At 38.5% G+C, this 21,240-nt stretch overlaps 1 protein-coding gene across 3 annotated transcripts in view; it reads left to right on the forward strand.

Annotated features, from left to right (window-relative positions):
* Window positions 1-21,240, forward strand: part of INPP5A (inositol polyphosphate-5-phosphatase A) — a 155,318-nt gene that overhangs the window by 62,225 nt on the left and 71,853 nt on the right. For all 3 annotated transcript variants that reach the window (XM_030453528.1, XM_030453529.1, XM_030453530.1), the window contains one exon: window positions 18,651-18,714. In XM_030453528.1, coding sequence (XP_030309388.1) covers window positions 18,651-18,714 — 64 coding nt within the window. The remainder of the gene's footprint in view (window positions 1-18,650; window positions 18,715-21,240) is intronic.

The following is a 21,240-nucleotide window of genomic DNA, read 5'->3' on the forward strand; positions in this document are numbered from 1 at the left end:
AGGCTGTCACGGCAGGGTCCAGAAAGGCCAGCACGTAGAATGGGCTAAGATTTCATCTGAGCAGAGTTGAGTTTTATAGATCTATTTATGAGATCCAATACTGTAATGATGTAATTTTACTTGTCTAATAAATGTAGCTGTACAAGCAAAGGAGAGCGAACATTTCCATTGTGACCAAAATCCTTTAAACTGCAGCCACTTTGATCTTAGAGCTCATACTATTTAATAAATGCTGGCTATTCTTCTAACAATCACAATTATTTAAAGGGTTTTCAAAAGGGATAGAGCAAATCAAATAAAACAATTACTGTTGTATCTCATTCTGAAGTTAAGTGTATTTTTTATGTGGGTCTTGTTTAGTGTCTCCTCCCAGTTTTCATCCATTATCACAATAATTGAGTTTGTAGCTGGAATTAAATTTATCAAATTGTGTTATCCTCTTTTGAAATTGGATAGGTATCCTGGCAGTGGGAGCTAGAAGTTAATCTGCTTTGCTAAAGCCTCCAGTGGCACAGCAGCAACAGGATTGAGAAGGCTCAAACATTTTCCTGTCACCCTGGACACGATGTAATTTCTCCTCAATCCCTTGTGCAAATAATGACATTTGAATCGAGCATTAACAGGCTTAATTACTTTAAAATTGTCATTTTAATTTACACTGATATAGTATTGATCATACAAGCAGAGATTAAGCTGTTCACTGGAGCAGATGATGGGGAATTAAACATTAAAGGGTCCTCGTGGGGCTGAGAGGCCGCCCAGAGAGTGCCAGAAGAGGAATGATATTTCTCTGTAATGAACTGGCGGCATGCAGGGACATGAATCTTTGGCCTACTGGAAAAAGGGAAATAATGGGGTTTGGGAAGCATTTGCAGGTTATTCATTCGCTGCCATGCACCAATTCTCCAGTGATTCATCCACCTCACCAACATTTATTTATCTAGCAAATTCAGGAGCTCTGACCTTTCTGCTAAGTACATTTAACATAAGACGGAGCAAAATATTTCAGGTGTAACTTTTCACAAATATTAGTTATTGTTTCCTATTTCTGACTAATATTGAACAGAGTTATTGAATCTGCCATACATACTTGTGCCCATTTGTGGGACTCATGATAATTGCGTGGACTTCATAAAAAGATCCCAGTATTGTGGGATTCAATGAGGTCTTCTAAAGTCCTTGACCTCATTTAGTTACAGTCTGATTTTCTTCTTTGCTAAACATGAATTAAAATTAATTCAAGGAAACTGACACAAGTTTAAAAGAAAGGTTATACAGGCTAGAATAGCAAAAATGACAACTAATCCTTGTAAAACCACTCACTTAAAAATGTTGATGCTCTAAATTGTGCTTCTTGTATGAAGCATACTTTAAAAGTCCAAGAAGATCTATGGAATAGCCTAGGCCAAAATTTTCATTTCAGTGATTTGGATTTGTCTAGTAAATTGTTTGAAATTTTCCTAGGAAACAAGTATTGCTATTTTCATAATTTACTGTTTGAAAATTCAGGATTAAATGTGAATGCTAAAGGATGCAAAATAGATATTGTTTTCATATGGAGCAACTAAATATTTTATTTTTTCCAGTATTGCACTAGTAGGCTAGTTTTCCTTAATGCCTTATATTTTAGTTTTATCAGGGAAAACTATAAAAGTAGTTAGACAAAAACAGGTAGCAGGTGATTCACAGTACTTGCAGTCATTACAGCTTAAATAAAGTGTCTGAAAACTGACATTTTCCCATTTTAGAGAATGTAGGGCCAGTTCAGAACTCATTGACTTAAGGTATTAAATCCTATTCTGTTACTAAATATGCAAATTCCTGTGGAAGTCCTTTGACATGGATAGCATCTGTGAGCTTATTAGTGTAACTTTCTTAGAATGTCCTTGTTCTTGCATGTAACAGAGAAACTGTTCCTTAAAAGTAATGAAGTTGATGCAACATGAGAAGTTGAATTTTATTATTTCTTACTTTTTTTGCACTTAAAACAGGAAAGTGCTTTGAATACTAAAATAATCTATTGCTAGATACAAAAAGGCTTGGGTTTATGGCTCTGAAAGATACAGTAACGATTTGTGTTTATTTTTTTAAAAAGCTTTTGTTGAAAGCTAAGAAAATACTTTTTTTTTTTTTAATGAAAGTGTGTTCCGATTGATTCTGTGTGGGAAGGTTTTAGGATTTGGGTTTTTTTAACTATAGCCTTAGGCACACATGTGTTTGCTCTGATCATCTTGTGGTTTTGGCTGCTAACACTGGTCTAGTAGTTTTTGTTTATAAATATTATTGGTTTTGGTGAATAGTTTTTTTCAATTGTCACGTATTCCATGGGCTTTTTTTATGTAGGGGAATTAATTTCTACTTTGCAGTTCTGCTTTGGGGCTGCTGTTTACTTCCCAATGCAGAAGTGAGTAGTTGTGGAGTTGATGCAGAGGCGGGGTACCCAGCTCCTGGATGAGTTGCGTTGCCCAGGGCCTGGGACAGAATTTGTGCTGCCAGGGAGGGAGCATTTGCAGGGGTGGGAGAGGTGGAAGCATTCATCCTGCCTGGGTGGAAGCAAAGGAAAAGGAAAGGCAGTGTCAGTGTATGGCTATGGCAGGAGGAGAATGTGTACTTCAGGGAAAGCAGACAGGAGAAGTGTTGAAGCCTCACAAGGTCTGTGTTTATTTAGACAAAAATGTCCTTGTATGTAATGGGCAGGGTTGACTGATAACGCTCAAGAGCCTGTAAAAAAAAATCTACGGTATGTTTCAGTCGTTTTCAGGATATTTTATATTTCTAGCGTGAGCCATCTACATGTACTAATATAAAAATGATACATTTGAAGAAAAATGAAATACACTGAATCATTTTTGTCAGTATATATTTGATCACAACTACTTACATTATGTTATAAGCATGGTGTGACATACCAATTTTATGGGATTTCTGTTACTTTACATGATCATACAACGTAATAGCTAAGACTAAATTATAATAAGCCTGAAATTTGATGTATTTCAGACACATTTGGAGGATGTGTGTCTGGCCTCTCCATGTTTTCTTGAATTCTAGTTGATGTCCTCATTTTCCTGGGAAATGTGGAAGACGTGTAGTTCCCCCTCCTCCCCTGTGTGCTGGTTCTGCACCCAAGGATGTGCCTGTCGTCTTCTTGATCAGTTGCACAAAGTATTTATCTGCAAGCAGTGGAGGAAGATAGCTCCTGGTTTTTTCACACTTTTTAAATATAGTGCTGTAATTTTGGCCTTTCTGAGCAAGTAGGTGTTTGTATTTATGACTGTAGGAGGGTGTTGCTGTTGTGACAGATGCAGTATGTACATGGTACTACCCAGTTCCCTGCAGACACAGCCCAGCTACCCGGGCAGGAGAAGCAGCCTGGTGAGGTTTGCAGGTGCTGCTCCGAGCAAACCCCCACCCCGAGGGTGGTCCCACCTTCACCTGGCTGTGGTAGAGCAGTGCAGACCCCTTATGTGCCCCAGGAGGATGGGATCTTCAGCTCCTCACGACGTGCTGGCAGAGGAGTGGTCCTGAGAGAGGCTGGGGAAAGAGAGCTCTGGGGAGGCCATCCCTCACCTCTGGGGGGTCCATCCCTCACCTCTGGGCGGTTTGCTCCTCACCACGGCCACAGGCATAGCCGAGCCCTGGTCTCTCCAGAGGTGGGCTGTGCATTTCTGTTAGAGAAATGTACCAGTCTATCTCCAGTTCCTCAGTAAACTAATGTATCACTGCAGACACTGATACAGACATCTGAAATATAATTAAATAGCAGAAATGCTCTATTTGTCTAAATAAGACAAAGCATGGAATGGGTTCATTTGACTTGAAACATGTAATTAGCATAACCCTTTTGGATGCTTGTTTTATCATTTGCAATATAGTAAAAGATTGATTATTGTACTGTACCTTTTGAATGTCATTAATAGAATTGTTTTGTTCCCTTGATTAATATGTTGCCTCAACCACAGAATAATCAGATTAAACTGATTTGCCTTGTTCTTTTGACTTGTAACATTCCTATTTCCATACACTAACTTTTCACTAAGACCCCATGTAAATTGTTCTTTGGTGCATGTTGTTGTCCTAAATGATTACAGCATACATCCATTCTTGAATCTCTCCTAATGGTCAAGCTCAGGTATTTTTCTGTTTGCAAGTGTTCTGTAAGCAGAAGAAACCAGTAAGAGTGCCATATATATTCTGTTTCTCTAAGAAATCATGTAGAATTGCAGATTTTGCTGCAGTTTCTAAGTTGTGTGATGACAGCAGTTGCTGCCCGTGTGAAAACTGTGCAGCACTGCAGTTCTCTGGAAGAGCAGGAGGGCCAAATGCTTTTGGTTTTACTGCATCTCCACAGCCCTGGAGTTCACCATTTTGTTACAATCCTGCAGCTTTGCTGCCCCATGCAGCTGTAGCATTCCATTTGCTCAGTAAAGAAATACATATTTCTGGGTGGCTGCAGTCAGGTTGCTTGTTGTGCAGAATTGTGTGGGATGTAACTAGTACTAAAACGAAAGTGTTCCCAAGGAAACGGGAAAGAGATTTCCAGATAAACCATATTGTAATCTTAGGAAAGTGTTAAGAGGCTTCTTTCCAGGAATGATGTATTGCAGGCCTTAGCATCCTGCAAAAGAAAGATCCTGGGGACTGAGGGATGATGCAACGTATGAAAAAAATTAAAAATATTTTTTAAATCCTTCCAAAAACACCACCTCTGAATTGTACGGCAACTTTTCCACTTCTTAGTTCTTGAAGAGTTGACACACTGCATTAAAAGATGTATGCTTCGTATCCTTCCCCACAGTCATCTTGCTATATGAAAACTATTTATTCTGCTATTGAGTTTATATATGTGTGTGCATATACACACACATGCATATGTAAGCCGAAGTAAAAATACATGAATATTCAAGATATCTTAGCAGAAAAATGTGAATGAAGCATAAACTTATGTTCCAAAAGTAAGATTTAAGTTTCAGACTGCCTGGGTCACTGGTTTAGGTTACTAAAGTGTTTGAATCATTGAACTTTAAGACTGCATTCATCACAGCTTCGTAGACTAATACAAATTTCTTCCCATTAAGTCAATAAGTGTGGTTACATCAGATAGCAGTTCTGTCTAGAAAGTAAGATGAATGCCCATCATAAAAGTGACATGAAGAGACAACTTGTTTGATTTATAGACTATTTTTGTCTTCTCAGTTTTAAAACAGAATTCAAGTTATTGCTTCTATCAAGATAGAGATTTTCTTTCTCATTTCTACTATTACTAGAACATTCTTTTCAAATAGTAGCTTCCTCTTAATTCAAATATGAGCCTGTAGGAAGCAAACCCCTATCTGTAGCTGAGCTAATAGTACAATTGACTGATACTTTTCACTTTTTTGGAAGAGCTACCTTTTTTTTAATTAGGTTTTTTTAGGCGCTTTAAGCAATCTGTTGCTGTTTTCTGTAAGAAAACATATTGTTTGCAAATTCAGGTGTAAAACTAGAGCTATGATACTGTATCAGCAAAGCATGCTTCTTGAGCCTTGCTGTAACTCCATATCATCTGAGTGGATGCTCTGGGCTTTTGAGTTGTTGCCAGAGCTGTCTCCCACAGTGCTCCACTCAGTGCTGTGGCATCCCTAATTCCCATTCCCTTCAAAAGCTTTGATGTAGTTCATTCTGAGCATGAACATAAATCTGTTGAAAATTTCAGTGAAGTTAGGTCTCAGTTGCTAGTTTGGAGGCTTTTAGTTCTCATTTCCCATACTATTTGTTATCAAATTTCATATGATCAAAAAGCGTGTTACAGAGTAGTGAGCTTTGTTTCTACAGTGGTCTTTTTTTTATTAATGGATCAGCTTCACAAAGAGCCTGTTCCTGAAGTGCTTAAACATATTTTCTTTGCTAGCTCAAAGCTAGAAAATAATGGTAATATGGTGATGCTAGCAAGATCAGAAATAGGATATGAGTAAGGCAGTAGTGACAGACTAGTAAATGAAGTAATCCTAAGATCACTTCTCACATGGTCTATAGAGGTATTTGCTTTTCTTTATGAATTTTGTTTTTATAAGTCTGGATGGGTATTCAAATGCTGCTTTTGCAGGAAAACCCCCCACAAATTAGGATGATAAGCCTTTGAGCACAATTGTATTGTTGTATTCCTGTTCTAGCAGAACAGGATGAATGCCTTCATGGCAGTTCAATAGCTGAAGGTTCATCTGAGACTTTGAAATTAAAGCATTAATAGAAACGATGAATTACAGAGACAAGAAAGATATGGCAAACATATTTCTAACAGTTTCTTCCTAGACTGTTTGTTGTGTTTTCTTTGTGAAATGAGCATTTGCAGCAGGGACAGTGGCACACTTCCAAGTTCCTCCTGCCACAAAGCTGTATTTCTGTTTCAGGATAAATCACTAGCTGGCATGCCCAGGGAGTTGGCAGATTAAAGCACATTCATCCTGATGCCGTGTTTGTCTCAGTGCTTTCCCCAGTATAAGCAGATCAGAAGCTGTGAGCCAGCATTTACTTTCTTCTGACTGTTTATCTGAGGGGCAGCCTCACAAAATTGAATTACCTGTTTACGAATAGAACAGCAGCAAGTGTCTTACCTAGATCAGCAGAATTGCTGGAATTTCTGTTATTAGCATAAAGTCATGTCATTGGAATTTCCATGCTGAGAACATGTCCAGCCTGGAGACCAAGCCTTTGCTTGGTCTTTGATTTTCATTACTAGGTCTCTGAGTCTTCTCCAAACTCCCAATTTTAAAACAAGGAGGAAGCAATAGAAATAGGCCATAGTAAGCTTCTTTTTATTCAGACTTTTTAGGATGATGAGAGCTTTAATGAGTACTACTGTTTGCCGACTGGTTACCAGGGAATCAGGAAGTGACAGTTCCTAGTTTTTTCTTCAGTAATTCAGTTTGTGCCATGCCTTCCCAGGATTTAAAGAGAAAAATGTTCTTGTCTGTCATTAGAGCAATGGAATCTGCATGAAACTTCAAGTAAGCGTGCTAAAAATGTTTTTAATTTTAATTAGTCAGGAACGTGTTCTGTTAAAAATATGATTAGCTTAAAGCATTATACCACAAATATGTATCTCTCACACACACACATATATATATAAAACACAAAGCAGGTATTTGTACAATTTGAGATGTGGCTGTGGCTATTTTGGGGTGCATAAGAAATTGTCAGTATTTGATTGAATTTCACACCTAGGCTCTACACTATGCTAGGAGTTTGCATCAGTGGTCCCAGCAGCTACTTTAATTCTACAAATCTGATTAGAAGTAGAATATTTATAAATGTCCAAAATGTACCATATTGTTGAAATTTTTAAAATCAATCAAAGCTTTTATGTAATTGTCCACAGACATTGCATGCTCCAGTTGAATGACAGTAGGTAATTTGTAAACTATTCATGTTCCTTGTTGGCCATCTCTTAGAATTGATTGTCCTTTAATTAACTTATATCTATCATGCATGTAATGTGATTTCCAATAAAAATTACAGAATTGTAATTGAAATGGAAAAGTTCTGAGAGGTAGCAATGGAAAACATGTTTTATATATGTACGTTCTCCAACATACATGGACATTCTGGATATTTTAATAACAAGGCAGGTTTTTAACATTATTTAATTACTACCAGACTTGACTGAGTATTTAGATTAGAAGAATATAATTTGGTTTATCTAATAAAGAAAAGCTTCACCTCTTTATGTCTTTATTGATTTGCCAATAATACTTAATGAGTTTAATTCAGAAAAATTATGTGTCAAAATACATCTACTGGATTGGTAAATATAGCCTTATTTTGGAAATAAGACCACATGAAGAAAAAGCAGAGCATAGTTTAAAATTAATTATCACAAAGTATTGCTCCTAAATGTACATAAAGAAATGCAAAATGGCAGCAGGCATTCAGTTATTTTAGGTATAATTATTTTATATAATTCCAGGGAAGGCATTTTCAGTAATCTTGATGATTTTTTCATATGTTCACTAAACCAAATACACTGGATGTGTTTTAATTTATGCTCCTATTTCAGTTTGCATGCACTGAAGTATTTTTTTATGATTCTTCCTAACTCAGTTTTCAGACCTTTTAATGAACTTTGACAGAGTAAGCTTAAATCAATACATTGTTGCATAGGTGTATATGATCATACCTTTTTGGAATCAGTGCAGCAATTGGTGCAAAGAGTTCAAGCACTTATAATATCTGATAACATAAATCACACTGCTCTTCCTTTCAGTGAAGTGAAGCCTGTTAGGGAATGCTAGGTTTGGCCCCTTCTTTCCAGAAGAATTTAAAACTTTGTAAGATGCCTGTTTGTCTCTTGCTGAAATGGCAATGAATGGAGTAAGGCAGTGAAGAGTCAGTGCACTGAATCCGGTTTATCTGCTCAGGGAGTTGAAGGAACACTTCTTAATTTTAATGCAAACTCTCTTCATTAACAGCACTGGGTAAGAGAGAAAGAAAAGCTGGGAAAGAGACTTTTTGTTCTATTGTTAAGGTAAAATATGTTGTATTAAGTCAGGGAAAGGCAGTAGAGATTTTGGTTTTCAAATGTGGACAATTTTTATTGTATTTGTTGTTCAGTACATAACTCTGGTGATATAAAGAGGCACTGAGGTTTTGGTGGTGTTTCTAGATATTTCAGACCTTTTCTTGTTACAGGAAAGCCTGAGAATACAGGCTTTGGGAGGGTGTGAAGCAGAGAGCCAGAAGTCACCCAAGGATGGGTTGATCTCCAGGAGCTGCTGCACAAGCTCTGTTCACCAGGGTTGGGCTGTCCCGGGACTCGGGTCCCACAGCTGCATCCCCTCCATGGGGATCCAGGAACACCCCTTAGAGAGGCTGAGGGAACTTGAGACTGGGTCTCAAGTTATGGAAGACTTTTCCTTGCTGCACATGGAAAGGAGTGTCTTAAAGCAGGCTGTCTGTGCAGGACAGTGCTCTGGTGGGTTTTACTCAAGACTGTGGTTATTTTTACTCACACAGCATGTAGGGTTGTGCTTCATCCTAGGCTGTGGTGGCTTCAGCGCTGCCAGCAGCAGCTTTCCTGGACTGGAGACGTCTGCCTGTAACAAGTGCTTGATTTGCACTGGCATTGCACTTCTGATTGTATGGTTGCACAGGTACCAGACCTTTGTACCAAGAGCACAAGAGTAATACAGTTTAATTGTCACTCCTAGCTTCTCAGCTGGCTACGGTAGATTGCCACATCATCGTGTTTTCTTTCCTCATCTCATTCAAGAATTCGAATCTGGTGATTTCAGTGTTCTGAAGGCTGACGCCCTTGCAGGAAGCTGTTCTCTCCCTCAAACCTGTATCCCCTTTTTAAGGCTGTCTTGTTACGCTGCGGTTCATCTTTGTTATGGTAATTTAAAAATTTAACAGGTTTATTAATCCTGCAGAAGTTATTATAGTCAAGCATGAGATATTATTAAGTTGCTATTGTACAAAGCATTTACCCTCGCTGTTGGAATGACTTGTCCTCTGCATTGGCAGACACAGAAACATTCATTTTGTTTCCTAATTAGGAGAGCTGCAATCAGGAACCATGACAGGGTTCAGCTCCTCAGTGTACAGCATGCCAGATTCCATAGTGCAGGCTTTATAAAATTCTCTTTAATTCAGGAACAGAATATCATTAACTTTGTAAGTGGATGAATACAATGGACAAGCAATTTAATTAACTTCTAACATTGGATGTTGGACAGGAGACAAAATGAAATTATGCACATATTTCTTATGCAGGCAGTCAACCTTGAAAGGAGCTTGATTGTGATGGGTCAGACAGGGGGACAGCTTTGTCCAATTATTTGATGTTTAGTCCTAGAATATGAAATTTGAAATTTGGTACTTTGTAAATCAATCATCTCTTATTTTGAGGCAGTTACAAAGGTTCCTTGAGATACCAAACAACCACCAGTGACTGTGACACACTAAATACAACCTTTTACCACATCGTACTTTTCTGTTTGGAGATGACTTGTATAATATTAAATGAAATGGGCATTGATGCCTCCTCATCGAATTGAATTTGCCGTCTTGAGTGTATTATGTAAGAATATATCTATGAAATAATAAACAGACTTAAAGTTCTTAAAATTAAAAATTTAATTTAGACCCAAGTAAATGTGGTGAGAGTCATCCAGCTTACCAGTTTCTTACAAAATGAAGCACTTTTTGTTACCGTTTTAGTACAAGAAAAATATGGTATAATGTTAAAGATCCATCAGCCTGTCCCATCTGCTCAGAAGCCATCCCAGGTGCCTTTCCTACCGCAGCTGCATCTCACGTGCTGGTGCTAACAGCACTCCTGCCTCTGCCACTCCTGCATCCCATTACCTTTGTGCGGTCACATACTTGAGCAGTACTGGGAGGAGTATATAGAAATAAGGACAAATTTCTGGAAGAGGTAAAGTGCTACTTTGGTCACTGTTGCTATTGGCTACACTCCTAAAATGATTGCAAAGATAAATGTAAAATAGAATACAGAATATAGCTTGCTTTCAGAAAAATAATATTCTGGACTTTTCTATTACCTTCTGCAGTCTGTTTCAAGCTCAGTTTCTCTTAGTTTATGGACTGTTACTGGATAAATCTGCCTCACTGTACAGTATTTTGAGCTGTGTTTGTCAAGAACTTATTAACTTCATGGAGAATGTTTTTGGCTCCTTCAGGTTGAATACTGAAATAACCATTAGGCCTTTAAACACTGTAATATGTTTCTCTTTTTAGGTGTACTTATCCTGTCTGCTCTGCTTCCAGACAGAAACTAGATTTTATTCCTCTCCCTTCTCAAGCTGAGGAGCCAGCGAGCATTCAGAGTGTGGCCCTGAATCCTGTATTTTGAATCCTGTATTCAGGCACACTGAATATTTTCTACACTGGTGTAGAGCCAAGCTGTGTGTCTCTTATCCTGATTGGGGGCCTCCAGAGTGCTTGTGTAATAGCAGTATTAAATAACAGTGTGATTAATGACTTTGTGAAGGTTCTACATTGAGTTCAGGTTAACTGATAAGTGGCCTCATTTTTAAGTGTTCAGTATACATACACTTTCCTTAACTCTTTTTGGCTTCTTGCTCTGTCAGTATTTATAGATATATGTCAGTATATATTTGCTTCATGAAAAAGCACCTCTAATTTATTTTTTTTTAATTGAATTGATTTGTAATTAAACTCTGTGAAAGATGTAAGTGTGGAAAGTGGTGTTAAATATCCTTTGTCAGTGTGGTAGGTTACATACGGATTATTCATTTATTTACCAGACATGTTTATACATAGCTCAGATTTTTTGTTATTTTTTTCTTTTCTTCTTAAATTAACTACTCCTAAAGAATCTTTAAAAATTCCATATGATTTTTCATTTGCTGTATTGATGCAGTAAATACATTTTAAGAAGTAAAGGGAGATAATGTTAGCTGAGGATCACTTACTTTGTTAGTCTTCAGATCGGGAAAACAAAAGCTCCTGGGACTTTTTTTTCTGAAAATGTACTATTGATGATTGCTGTTAGCAGAGAGACCTCTCTGAGGTATCCATAAAGACTAGGCCTGCGAAAAACCTAAACAGATAAGCCCATTTCAAAATACCTAAATCTTGGCAATGAGTCTAGATATAAATACTACAAGCTATAAAACTATGTAAAAAAATTAATGGATCTGTTGTTTCCTGAATTTAATTTAATTCAACTATTATAAAGACAAAAAAGCAGAATTTATTTCTTCATTATTTGTTTTTTTTAGTGTAAATTTGTAGTGACTATTCATCTTGATAGTTCAATTGTCACACTTAAAAGAACTGTTCTGAAGAAATAAGGAAAAAAGTGAGGGAACAGTGCTAGAGGATAAAGATATGTCTGGTGCTGCTTAACTATAACTTGACAGGAAAGATTGTGGAATTAAAATTCTTTGAGGATGGTTAGAAATCTCTGAATGTTTGCTCATTGATTCTGAAAGCAGGGAAAGTGGGATCTTAATCATCTGGCACAAAAAATGCAGAAGTGTAACTTCAGTGACTAGCTGCAGCAGTATGGCTGAGAGGGTCACTTTGAAAAATTGTCAGGTCCAGACATTTGAACTTTTTAAGGCAAAACCAGCACATGGAAAATAATCTAGAAATGCAGAAGTATTTTTGCAGGTGTGGAACTCACATAATAATAGTAAACAAATGATCAGGATTTGACTGGGCTTAGAGCTAGATACACTTTTTATTTCCCACCAGTTGTTCCTAGGGGCTGTCCCAAGTCTCTGCTGCTTCAGCAGCACTGATTTAATGGGGACACAGTCCCTGGAGAAACTGTGTTCAGGTACTAGCAACTGTTGAGTCCAATTGTGCTACAGGTTGCCTCTCTACAACATAGGTGTGTTTGTGTTATGCTAAGTAACATTGGTTTAGGTTTTATGGCATATTAGAATCTTCAATACCAATACTGCCAATGCTTTTCTTCTGCTTTAATAAGAGTATCACCTATAAATAAGCAGATATTTTTAATGCATACCAGCATACAGTAGACTGAGAGTGTTTTAAGTTTACCACAGAATATTTGGAGCCCACTCACTTTAGTACTTTATTAAAAATGTAATTACTGAAATACTGTTGGAATCAAGCCAGTATCAGTGTTTGAGATGGGGAGCTGCAGAGTTGGTGTGCAGTGGCTTGGCATGGCTGGGTTCTCTGGCTGGCTGCCGGGCGGGGGCCGAAGCCTGCTGGGGAAGCACAATAGCAGTTTAATTGTATGTGCTTTAGCTGATAACTCTAATTCAGGAAATGATAAATTGCTGGACACCTAATATGTTTGCAAATAAAAAGTGATAGACTATTTTATAATGAGTTGGTCTGTGTACCCTGCCTGTTTTTTAACCTTGAATGAGTAACAGACGCGTAGTGTTACTTTTGCTGCCGGGGACTGAGTCGCCCACGCAGGAAGCTGACAAAGGCACCAGAACAGGGAGCAGGGCTTGCAGCTTCTCTGCTGGCTGCTCTTCAGGTGTGCTTGCACCCTGAGCTGCCTTCCTTGCTTGGGAAGTGACAGTTGCATCAAAATTAACTTCTCTAAGACAAACTAAGGGTGCCCCAGAAGCCAAGGGTGGGCTGCGGCTTTGTGCCAGCAGCCTGCTCGTGCCCTGTGCAACACACCAACGCAGAGGGACCGGGGGCTGTCGGCCGCTCTATCGGCTCCGTCCCCGCTACCACTCCCCAGCCAGACCCTCGGGCCCGACGGACGGGTTGGGCTGGCTGCAGGCAAGAGGACCGGCCGGGGTCCGAGGTTGCAGGGCCGGTCAGGGCCTCGGGGCACCGGGCGCGGGCCATGCGGCTCTCCCGGCGGGCCTCGGGGAAGGCAGCCCGGGCCTGCGCCGTTTCCCACCTCAGTTTTTTTTTCAGTTTGAGGTCTCTTCATTGCGACATAAATAACTGCAGGTAAGGGTTCCCTGCACAGCCCCGGTAGCAGCGCTTTGATGTGCCAGGATTGTCTTCCTGTCGGGAGCTGCGGCCGCTGCTCAGTGCCGCGCTTCCCCGGTCTGGGAGGTGGCAGCTAATAGACTGCGCTGTACTAGCGGGGAACTGGTACCTGCTCCCCGTGTTCAAGTCTATAAATATGTAGAATATTTTTTAAAATTGTTGCTAGCAAAATAGGCAGGTAATCCATAATCTCTGGCCTGACAAGCGCAGTGTTGACATGCAGCATGGGCAGAGGGCTGGCGGGAACTAAGGGCTTCCTGTCAGCAGCGCCCACACTGATTAATATTCAGACATTGTCATGTTCGATGATAAATGAATTCTTTGAGCGGTATTGATATAGTAGGTTAAACACTGAAAAAGTTGGGTTGAACTTTGACTTTAAATATTCATTAAAGCTCATTATGGATTTTATGACTACATGAATTACAGTTTCTGTGTCATCATTGGCAATTTGTTTTACATTTATTTAAAGCAATCTTTATATATTAGCTTTATCACATTTAGTGAGGTAATGCAGTAAGTGTTTACTCTTTACAGTAATTAAACTTCTATTCAGGTATTTCCTTTATGCATTAGATTTTCACTGCTGAAATGACATACTTTAAACAGTAATTATGCCATTTATCTGTTAAAACAATAGCTTTTTAAAGCTTAAGACTTGTGGCAAGACTTCTGTGTAATCAAAGGAATAGTGTTTTTAATAATGCCAGATGTGTAATCCATCAGAGCCAACTTGTCTTGGCATCAGTAGCAGCCTTTGTAGATGAGTCTTTCGACATGGTATAACAAAAGAAATTTCCACTGTTGTACTGGGTATCATTCTGAAACCCAAGTAAAAGCAGTGAACTTTTAACTTCAGTCTCCTAACAGCAAGAAGATACCTAGGGCTTTTTCCATTGTACATATGGAGGGGAGTTGCAAAGCTCCTCTAGTTAACATGAGTTAACTGTAATTTAAATGTTGCTGTGTGTTTCTGCATCTGGCAGTGCAGTTCTGTGTGCACACCTGGTAAGAACAGTCAGGTCCTTCTGTCAGTCCTGAAAAAAGGCATTTTATTAACAGCAAACAGTACTGCTGTGAGATAATCACCTGGCCTTTTCACAGAGTTCCTGAACATTTCTGTGAGGGCCATTCTCACAAAAGCTTTCAAGACCTAGGATCTGTTTGAGTGTGTACTCTACAATTAGTGGTTGTGATACCAAAAGAGTTTCTAAGAGTTCACAAAGGAAATTGTCCCTAAGTCTACCTGTAGGATTTTGTGTGCAGGTCTAACTGTTTGATTTTAGGAGTGCTAAAGCAAAGCTGTTTAGTTTTTATGTACAGGGGAGAGAGAAGGATAATCAGCAATCAGATTTGAAACTCCTGTGCATTTCAAGCTACTTGGCCAAGCCAAAACCTGCTATTGTTCATGTCTGTCCTATCTGCTTTTCACTTTGATGCTTTCTGCTATTCCAGTTAGGGTGTGTGTGCATATAGATTTACAGTGCTTAAAGTCCTCTATGAAGCAAAATGTGGATAAATGTAAATAGAGTCTCTAGCAGTGACTGTGTGGTATTTCCTTGTGGCCACAGGCATTACTTTGAGTTGTGTATATACTTACAGGAGTAACTCCATGATTCAGACTCCGATGAAGCCGTTGCTATTTTGTCAGCTCTGGCTTTGGCAGTGAGGTTGGTAGCTGCCTGGCTGGTCAGTCCAGAGAGTTACACGTGTGGCCCCTGTGACCACCTGAGGTCAAAGGCTGTGCTGATCTCCTTCAAATTTTAGAACCTGGTGGTGTTACTGAATACAAGTAACCCAGGGGTCGGCACGTTGGCCAGAAATAAAGAACTCCTTCATCTGAGCCTGTTTGTGAGCTGTCTGTCACTCTGCAACAGGGCAACTGAGATGCAGTTTCCATGTCTCATCTGTTTGCAGACTGCTGGGAAAACCAAGCAGAGGGGACTGTGGCTGCTCCCTTCCTTCCATCCTGTCAGGACATGGCAAGAGCAGCAGAGTAGATACCATCTCCTGTCTACAATTTGGGTTCAGAGTGGCTGGCAAGAGCTTGTCATGCTGCATCTGAGTCTTAATCTAAGAAATGAGGTGTCTCTGAGTGCTCAAGCTGAAAATCAGCAGCTTCATCCAGTCAGGGGTACTGCAGCCCTGTCTGTGAGGGCCCTTCGTTGTGGAAAGTTCATCCTCCCTGGCCGTACAATGAAGTTAACTTTAGTGACCTTCAGAGCATAGTAAGTTTCAGGCTTCTGCTATAGAAAGGCTGCCATACATAGGGTTTAGATTTTTACAGATTTACTGATTCGTTGTTCTGCAGTCTCTGATATAGATGTAGCAGAAACTGAGCAAAGTGCAAGACCTAACAAGACAAGAAGATGTGTTTTATTGAAAGCACCTGCTTACAGGTGGCATAAAATTTGTGCTAGCAACACAAGTGATCCATTGAAGTAATCTTTACAGTGGAACAAATAATAGTTGTCTTTCTTTATGTTAGAAATTTTAAAAAGTGGATTTTTTCTGGTGATTAGTAATTTTAAATGTTTCTGTATTATCTTACTGTATGTGCCACTGCTTCCTTTTCCAAATAATATTAAAATTGTAAATAAAAAAATAAAGTTCTAGATGTTTAATTAATACAATGTAACTTCATTATTAAACTGTCATTTTAAGAGAAAGACATTGAATTAATATAATCTCCTAAACAAGAGGGCCTCTAGGCATCAGGTCCTGAAAGTAAGTTTCTTTATTCTTATTTTATTGTGTTAGAGCAGTGAATTATAATTGCACTTCATCATTTTTACAAATGAACATTTATGTACATAAACCTGATTAAGTTTATTACAATGCAGAAGATAATGATAGCTGTAATTTCCATTCCATTATAGTTTTGCTTATTTTCAATGGCATGTTAAGAATTACACAAAGCCTATCTTTATGCTAGTAGTAGTTTCAGTTCGTAAAACTGTAGTGTTACTTAATCACTATCAGAAACATTGCACAATTAGTTGACACTTCGTGCTACAAATTTAGACTATAACATCATACTTCTGCTGCGTGATTATTCAAAATATGTTTTAAAAATTAAGCTAAAACTAATAAACAATACAGCGAGCATATCAGGATGCTCAGAAATAAAGTTGAAGCTTGAGCACAAGTGGCAGTTCTACATTTAATAGAATTATGGCACCTGGATAAAACAGTGTTTAGATCATCTTGATTCTTTAAAATTATTCGTGCCTCATTTGGAGAGGTCACCTATTTCCAGTCTGTTTGTTTGTTTGTTGTTTGTTAGCCTTTCATTTTTATCGCAGCTGTGGCAAGGGGGATTCCCATGAGAATAAAGGGGAAAAAAAGAGTCCAGCACTGAAGCAGAGGCTTCGGAAGAGGTAGCAGACTCCACTACAGATTTTTGGCTCTTCTCTGGCCAGTGCCCTGGGCAGCCCATGTCTCTCCCTGCTTTGGACAGGGGCTGGGCTGGACATCCCAGAGGTCACTTCCAACCTGCATTATTCTTCTACTCTGTCTTATGAGTTTTTTACTTCATTTGTTTTAATTGGTGGCTTTGTAAGTAACTTTAGGAAAGTTATTTTCAAGTACACAATGGAATTTTATCTGTAGCTTGCATGTGATTTTGAGATTTTTATCTAGTTTTACTCTCTGAGAGACAAAATATACTTTTCTCAACAAGAAACCTCTCTTTAAACATACTGCTATTTACGAATACTCTCCCATTTTTAAAATCCAAAGGGTTAAGGCTAGGGTTAGGATTACCGTGAAAGTTTAGCATAAGACAGCAGTGTTATCTATTGCTAATGACAATTCCTTGAGTTAGATTATAAATACCAGGTAGTGGTGTTTTTTTATTTGTAAACTCTTACTTGGGAATTTCTCTTTCTTCTGTCAGGGTGTCCTTGTTGCAAGATAGCTAACCTTGAGTCCTCTACAAGAGTATCTCCTGTGTTATCTTATTTGCCTCCTCCATGTTATAAAAAAGTGAACCAAAGACCTAAAGGAAGCTGACTGGGTCGCAAGGAGGTGTCCTCATCAGTTAAATGTGTGACAGTGTTTTCTGTTGGATGGACTAATATGTCAAGGAGATGGGCAGGACCTCTTGTTTGTGCTTTTGACAAATCAGCAAATGTTTAATCTCTGAATGTGCAGCGTCTCATAAATAATGCAGCGCTTGCTGAACCAGTACACTGCTCTGCCAGGAGGGTCAACTTCTGTTGAGTGCATCAGATGTATTTAAAGGCTCAACAGCTTCTCATTTAAGTATACATAGTATTTATTTTTTTTCAGTGGTAACTCAAATTTTTCATGTTTTGTTGTGGACCCTAAACTCTGCTTCTGCTTACACTTAGAAACACATCAGTTCTACCAGCATCAAGAAACGTAAAAGTGTATTCAAACATCTAAGTCCCTGCTAGGTATTTTTATATTGTTTCTCTATGAGTCAGCACATTGTGAGCAGACCATTATCCCTGTGGGCTTTACACCAAAGGCAGGATTAGCAGTTGCTCTCCAAGTGTGGCTGACTAGCAAAGGTGGACATCTTGTACTGTTCAGTCATTAGAATTATTCTCAAAACGCTTCTGAAGAGGGAAATCTGTACAAGAGTGTACAAAGATTCCTAACACTCCTGTTGTATCTTAAGCGTTACATCTGCTCTGCAGCTGGCAGACGTTGACTCTGCACACTTGGGAAGGAGGTGGAAAACCTGTACCTGGCTCTCAAAAGCTGTTGAATCTTTCAACCCTTTTCTCATGCTGCAGAGTCTCCAAAAGCATTTGATTTGCTTGCAAAGTGAAGCAGAAATCTTCAGGCTTTTATAAAAGAATTGTGGGAGTGTGTTTGGTGTTCAGACCAGGTACTTGTCTGCATTACTAATTGCATTTGTCTGTTTGGTGTTTCTAAGATACACTTGGTAATTCTGCCCTTACCAAGTTTAGTCAACTGTTAAGGGTCTTTGTAAAGGCTTACAAAACTTCTGAGAAACAACAAAGGAAAAGAATATTTTTATAGATCTTTGTAAATGTAAAAATTAAATTTACTTCTTAGTATTTAATTTCTTCTGGGTTTTGTTTTTTTGTTGTTGGTTTTTTTTTAATTGGAGATCGTGATAGTTTTTTTTTGTTTAGTTAGCCAAAGTAGATATTTTTATAATTTCTTGAGTTTTTGTTGCTTTTTTTTTACAGGCTCTAGGAAGTTTTTACTTTCTTCATGAATCTTTGAAAAACATCTACCAGTTTGATTTTAAAGGTAAGCAAGGGAATTTAATGTTAATTGTCAATTGACTTTATTCATCAGGGCAGTTTTTCTGTTATCTTTTCTGAGAGCGGTGCCTAGCAGTTTTTTCTCTTATATCCATGCAAGTCCATCAATGACAAACTTGATAGACCTCTTAGAAGTCAGTGGTCTAACCACAGGCATTAATCATTCCCATGCAGATGCACCTTTGGATCCACAGAGATCCCTGATGTTTTCGAAAGAACTCTGAATGGCCACAAGGTTGTTTCATGTAGATCAGGTATAGGACCAATACCTTAAATATCCAGCAGTGGTGGTCCTTCTGTAAAGCAGCTGAGTAGATTTATGGCTTAAATTACTTGTGAGCGGTGCAGGTCAGTTAGGAGAGTGTCATTGTTTTTAACCCACATTGATCCGTCAGGTTGGAGGTCTTGCTAAATCTCAGAAGTGTAGAAGTAATACTTGACTATGTACGTTAAATATTAGAGATATCATAGAAAATTGCTGAATAGTTTCTAAGGTGTATATATAAAAGATTAGATAAAATTTATGTTATTTCAGTTCATAACTATCTGTATTAGATTAAAAAAATCCTTTGAGCTTCATTTAGCTTATGAGCTGAATCACATTAATTTTACATTTAGCATCCATTTATTTGAGACACTTGAAATGGTGGTAACTATGGAGTGAAACGAATTGTCTTAATTATATAGATTCATTATTTTGTTCTCAGTAGAGATAGATTCTCTGTACTCATATAATTGAGAGTACAGGGTCTCTCTTCCCTGAAATATTTGAACAGTAGTTCTACATATATAGCAATTCAAGGTTTAGTCAACTTAAGTCCTCCTGTCATCATTGGTTTCAGTGCTGAAGGAAGATTTTTGATGTCATATAGGCAGTTCAGAGTAGATTTTATTTCTGAGAGACCATGCTGGAAATCTCAATAGTGATGTAGGGGCTCTAATAAGAGCCATGTCAAGTCTTTTTGCCAGACTAGAAGTGACACTGGGTGTCCGAGGTGTTACCTCTGTCTCTGGATTGAGCAGCCAGAATTGTTCATTCTTTTTGCCATGTGAGTGGCCTTGTGGACCAATAGAAACTGTATCTGCACAGTTAATTCCTGAGCCCTTTTAGAAGAAACTATAAGATTTTTTTTTTTAAGGTAGCAAAATGAAATTTAAAAGTGCAGGGGAAAATAATATCAAAGAGAGGAGAAGATACTTGTTCCAGAAAATAAATGCTTCGTATGTTCAGTGCTTTGTTTTGCTCAGCAAAACCTTAGCAAAGCCAGATGAGGTGTGAACCATTTGGCCCAGTCATCGCTTGGAAAGAAAAAACTCTTAATAAAAATCCAAGGGAAGCAGGTGCTACACTGAATCAGTGTTGTAAGTCACCTGCTATTCTGATGTAGAGCAGAATCAGTCTCCCAGAGTAGTGTTTGTAAAATATGACCCTGAAGGCTCCCATCGTTCAGGGGAAATGTAAAACTTGCCTCTTCTCTCATGACTATTGACATTTTCACAGCGTATTAAGCTCTTAAATCAGAGGAAAGATCCAAATGGATACAAACGTTCTCTGCACAAAAGTCATTATGAAATTCTGGTTCTACTCAAAAGCATGCAAAAAATAGATGTTTATATACAATTCGATATTCCTGTAACATCACTGTGTCTTTTCAAAATTCACTGCACAGTTAGATGTGACTGAATAGAGTCTTTGGGAAAAAAATATTGTCTCTGTTTTTACTTCTTAGGAAGATGTATTTGAGTTTTTAAATCAGAACAATTTTCTCTTACAGCCCCTAGTATTATTTGATATAGCATGGAAAGTGTTGTACTGCTTTTACAGTGGTCAGAAGCCCAAAAGTTTGCTTACAAGTTAAACTCTTGATAAGCAATTTGTTCTAAAGGGCCCTCATCCAACAGGGGTATTGGACCAGTTTCAGTTTACCACTTGGATTTATAGAAAGTATCATGTCTTTTATGGTATGAAGAAAGAAAGAACATAGAAGTATTGTTACTGGAGATGGAGAAGGCATGCTTCTTTCTTTCTGCATTTCCTTCTCAGCAATCATGTAAATGAATGGCTGGTTCATATTTAGCACTGGTGGTGAAGTGTCTCCTGTCTGCCAAGAACTGCCTGCACAGCAGTCCTTAGAGCTCTGTCTGTGTATCCTGAATGACATCGGGATCTTTTTTGCTGACACTGTTAACACTTACTGACAGAGGGACATCCATCCATGATCTACTTAGAATGATGCCACATTAGTTTATCAGGATATTTGTTTAAACTTCCTGTGAGAGCCAGATCTCAATGTGATTGGCACATCCCCAAAGATCTGTTGCTACATTACTGTAAATGCTTCCTCTGATTATATAAAATACTTTATCTAGACAACTTAAGTGATGAGTTTTTACATTGCTTGGTATTTTCACCAGATATCCAGTAGAACTGGGTGGTTCAGGGCTCTTGATAATAGTTGCATCGGTTATTTTACCTTATGCATTCCTAGTCAAAACTCGCCTCAGTTGGGTA

Source organism: Calypte anna, chromosome 6 (genome assembly GCF_003957555.1).
Source record: "Calypte anna isolate BGI_N300 chromosome 6, bCalAnn1_v1.p, whole genome shotgun sequence".
Classification (NCBI taxonomy): domain Eukaryota; kingdom Metazoa; phylum Chordata; class Aves; order Apodiformes; family Trochilidae; genus Calypte; species Calypte anna.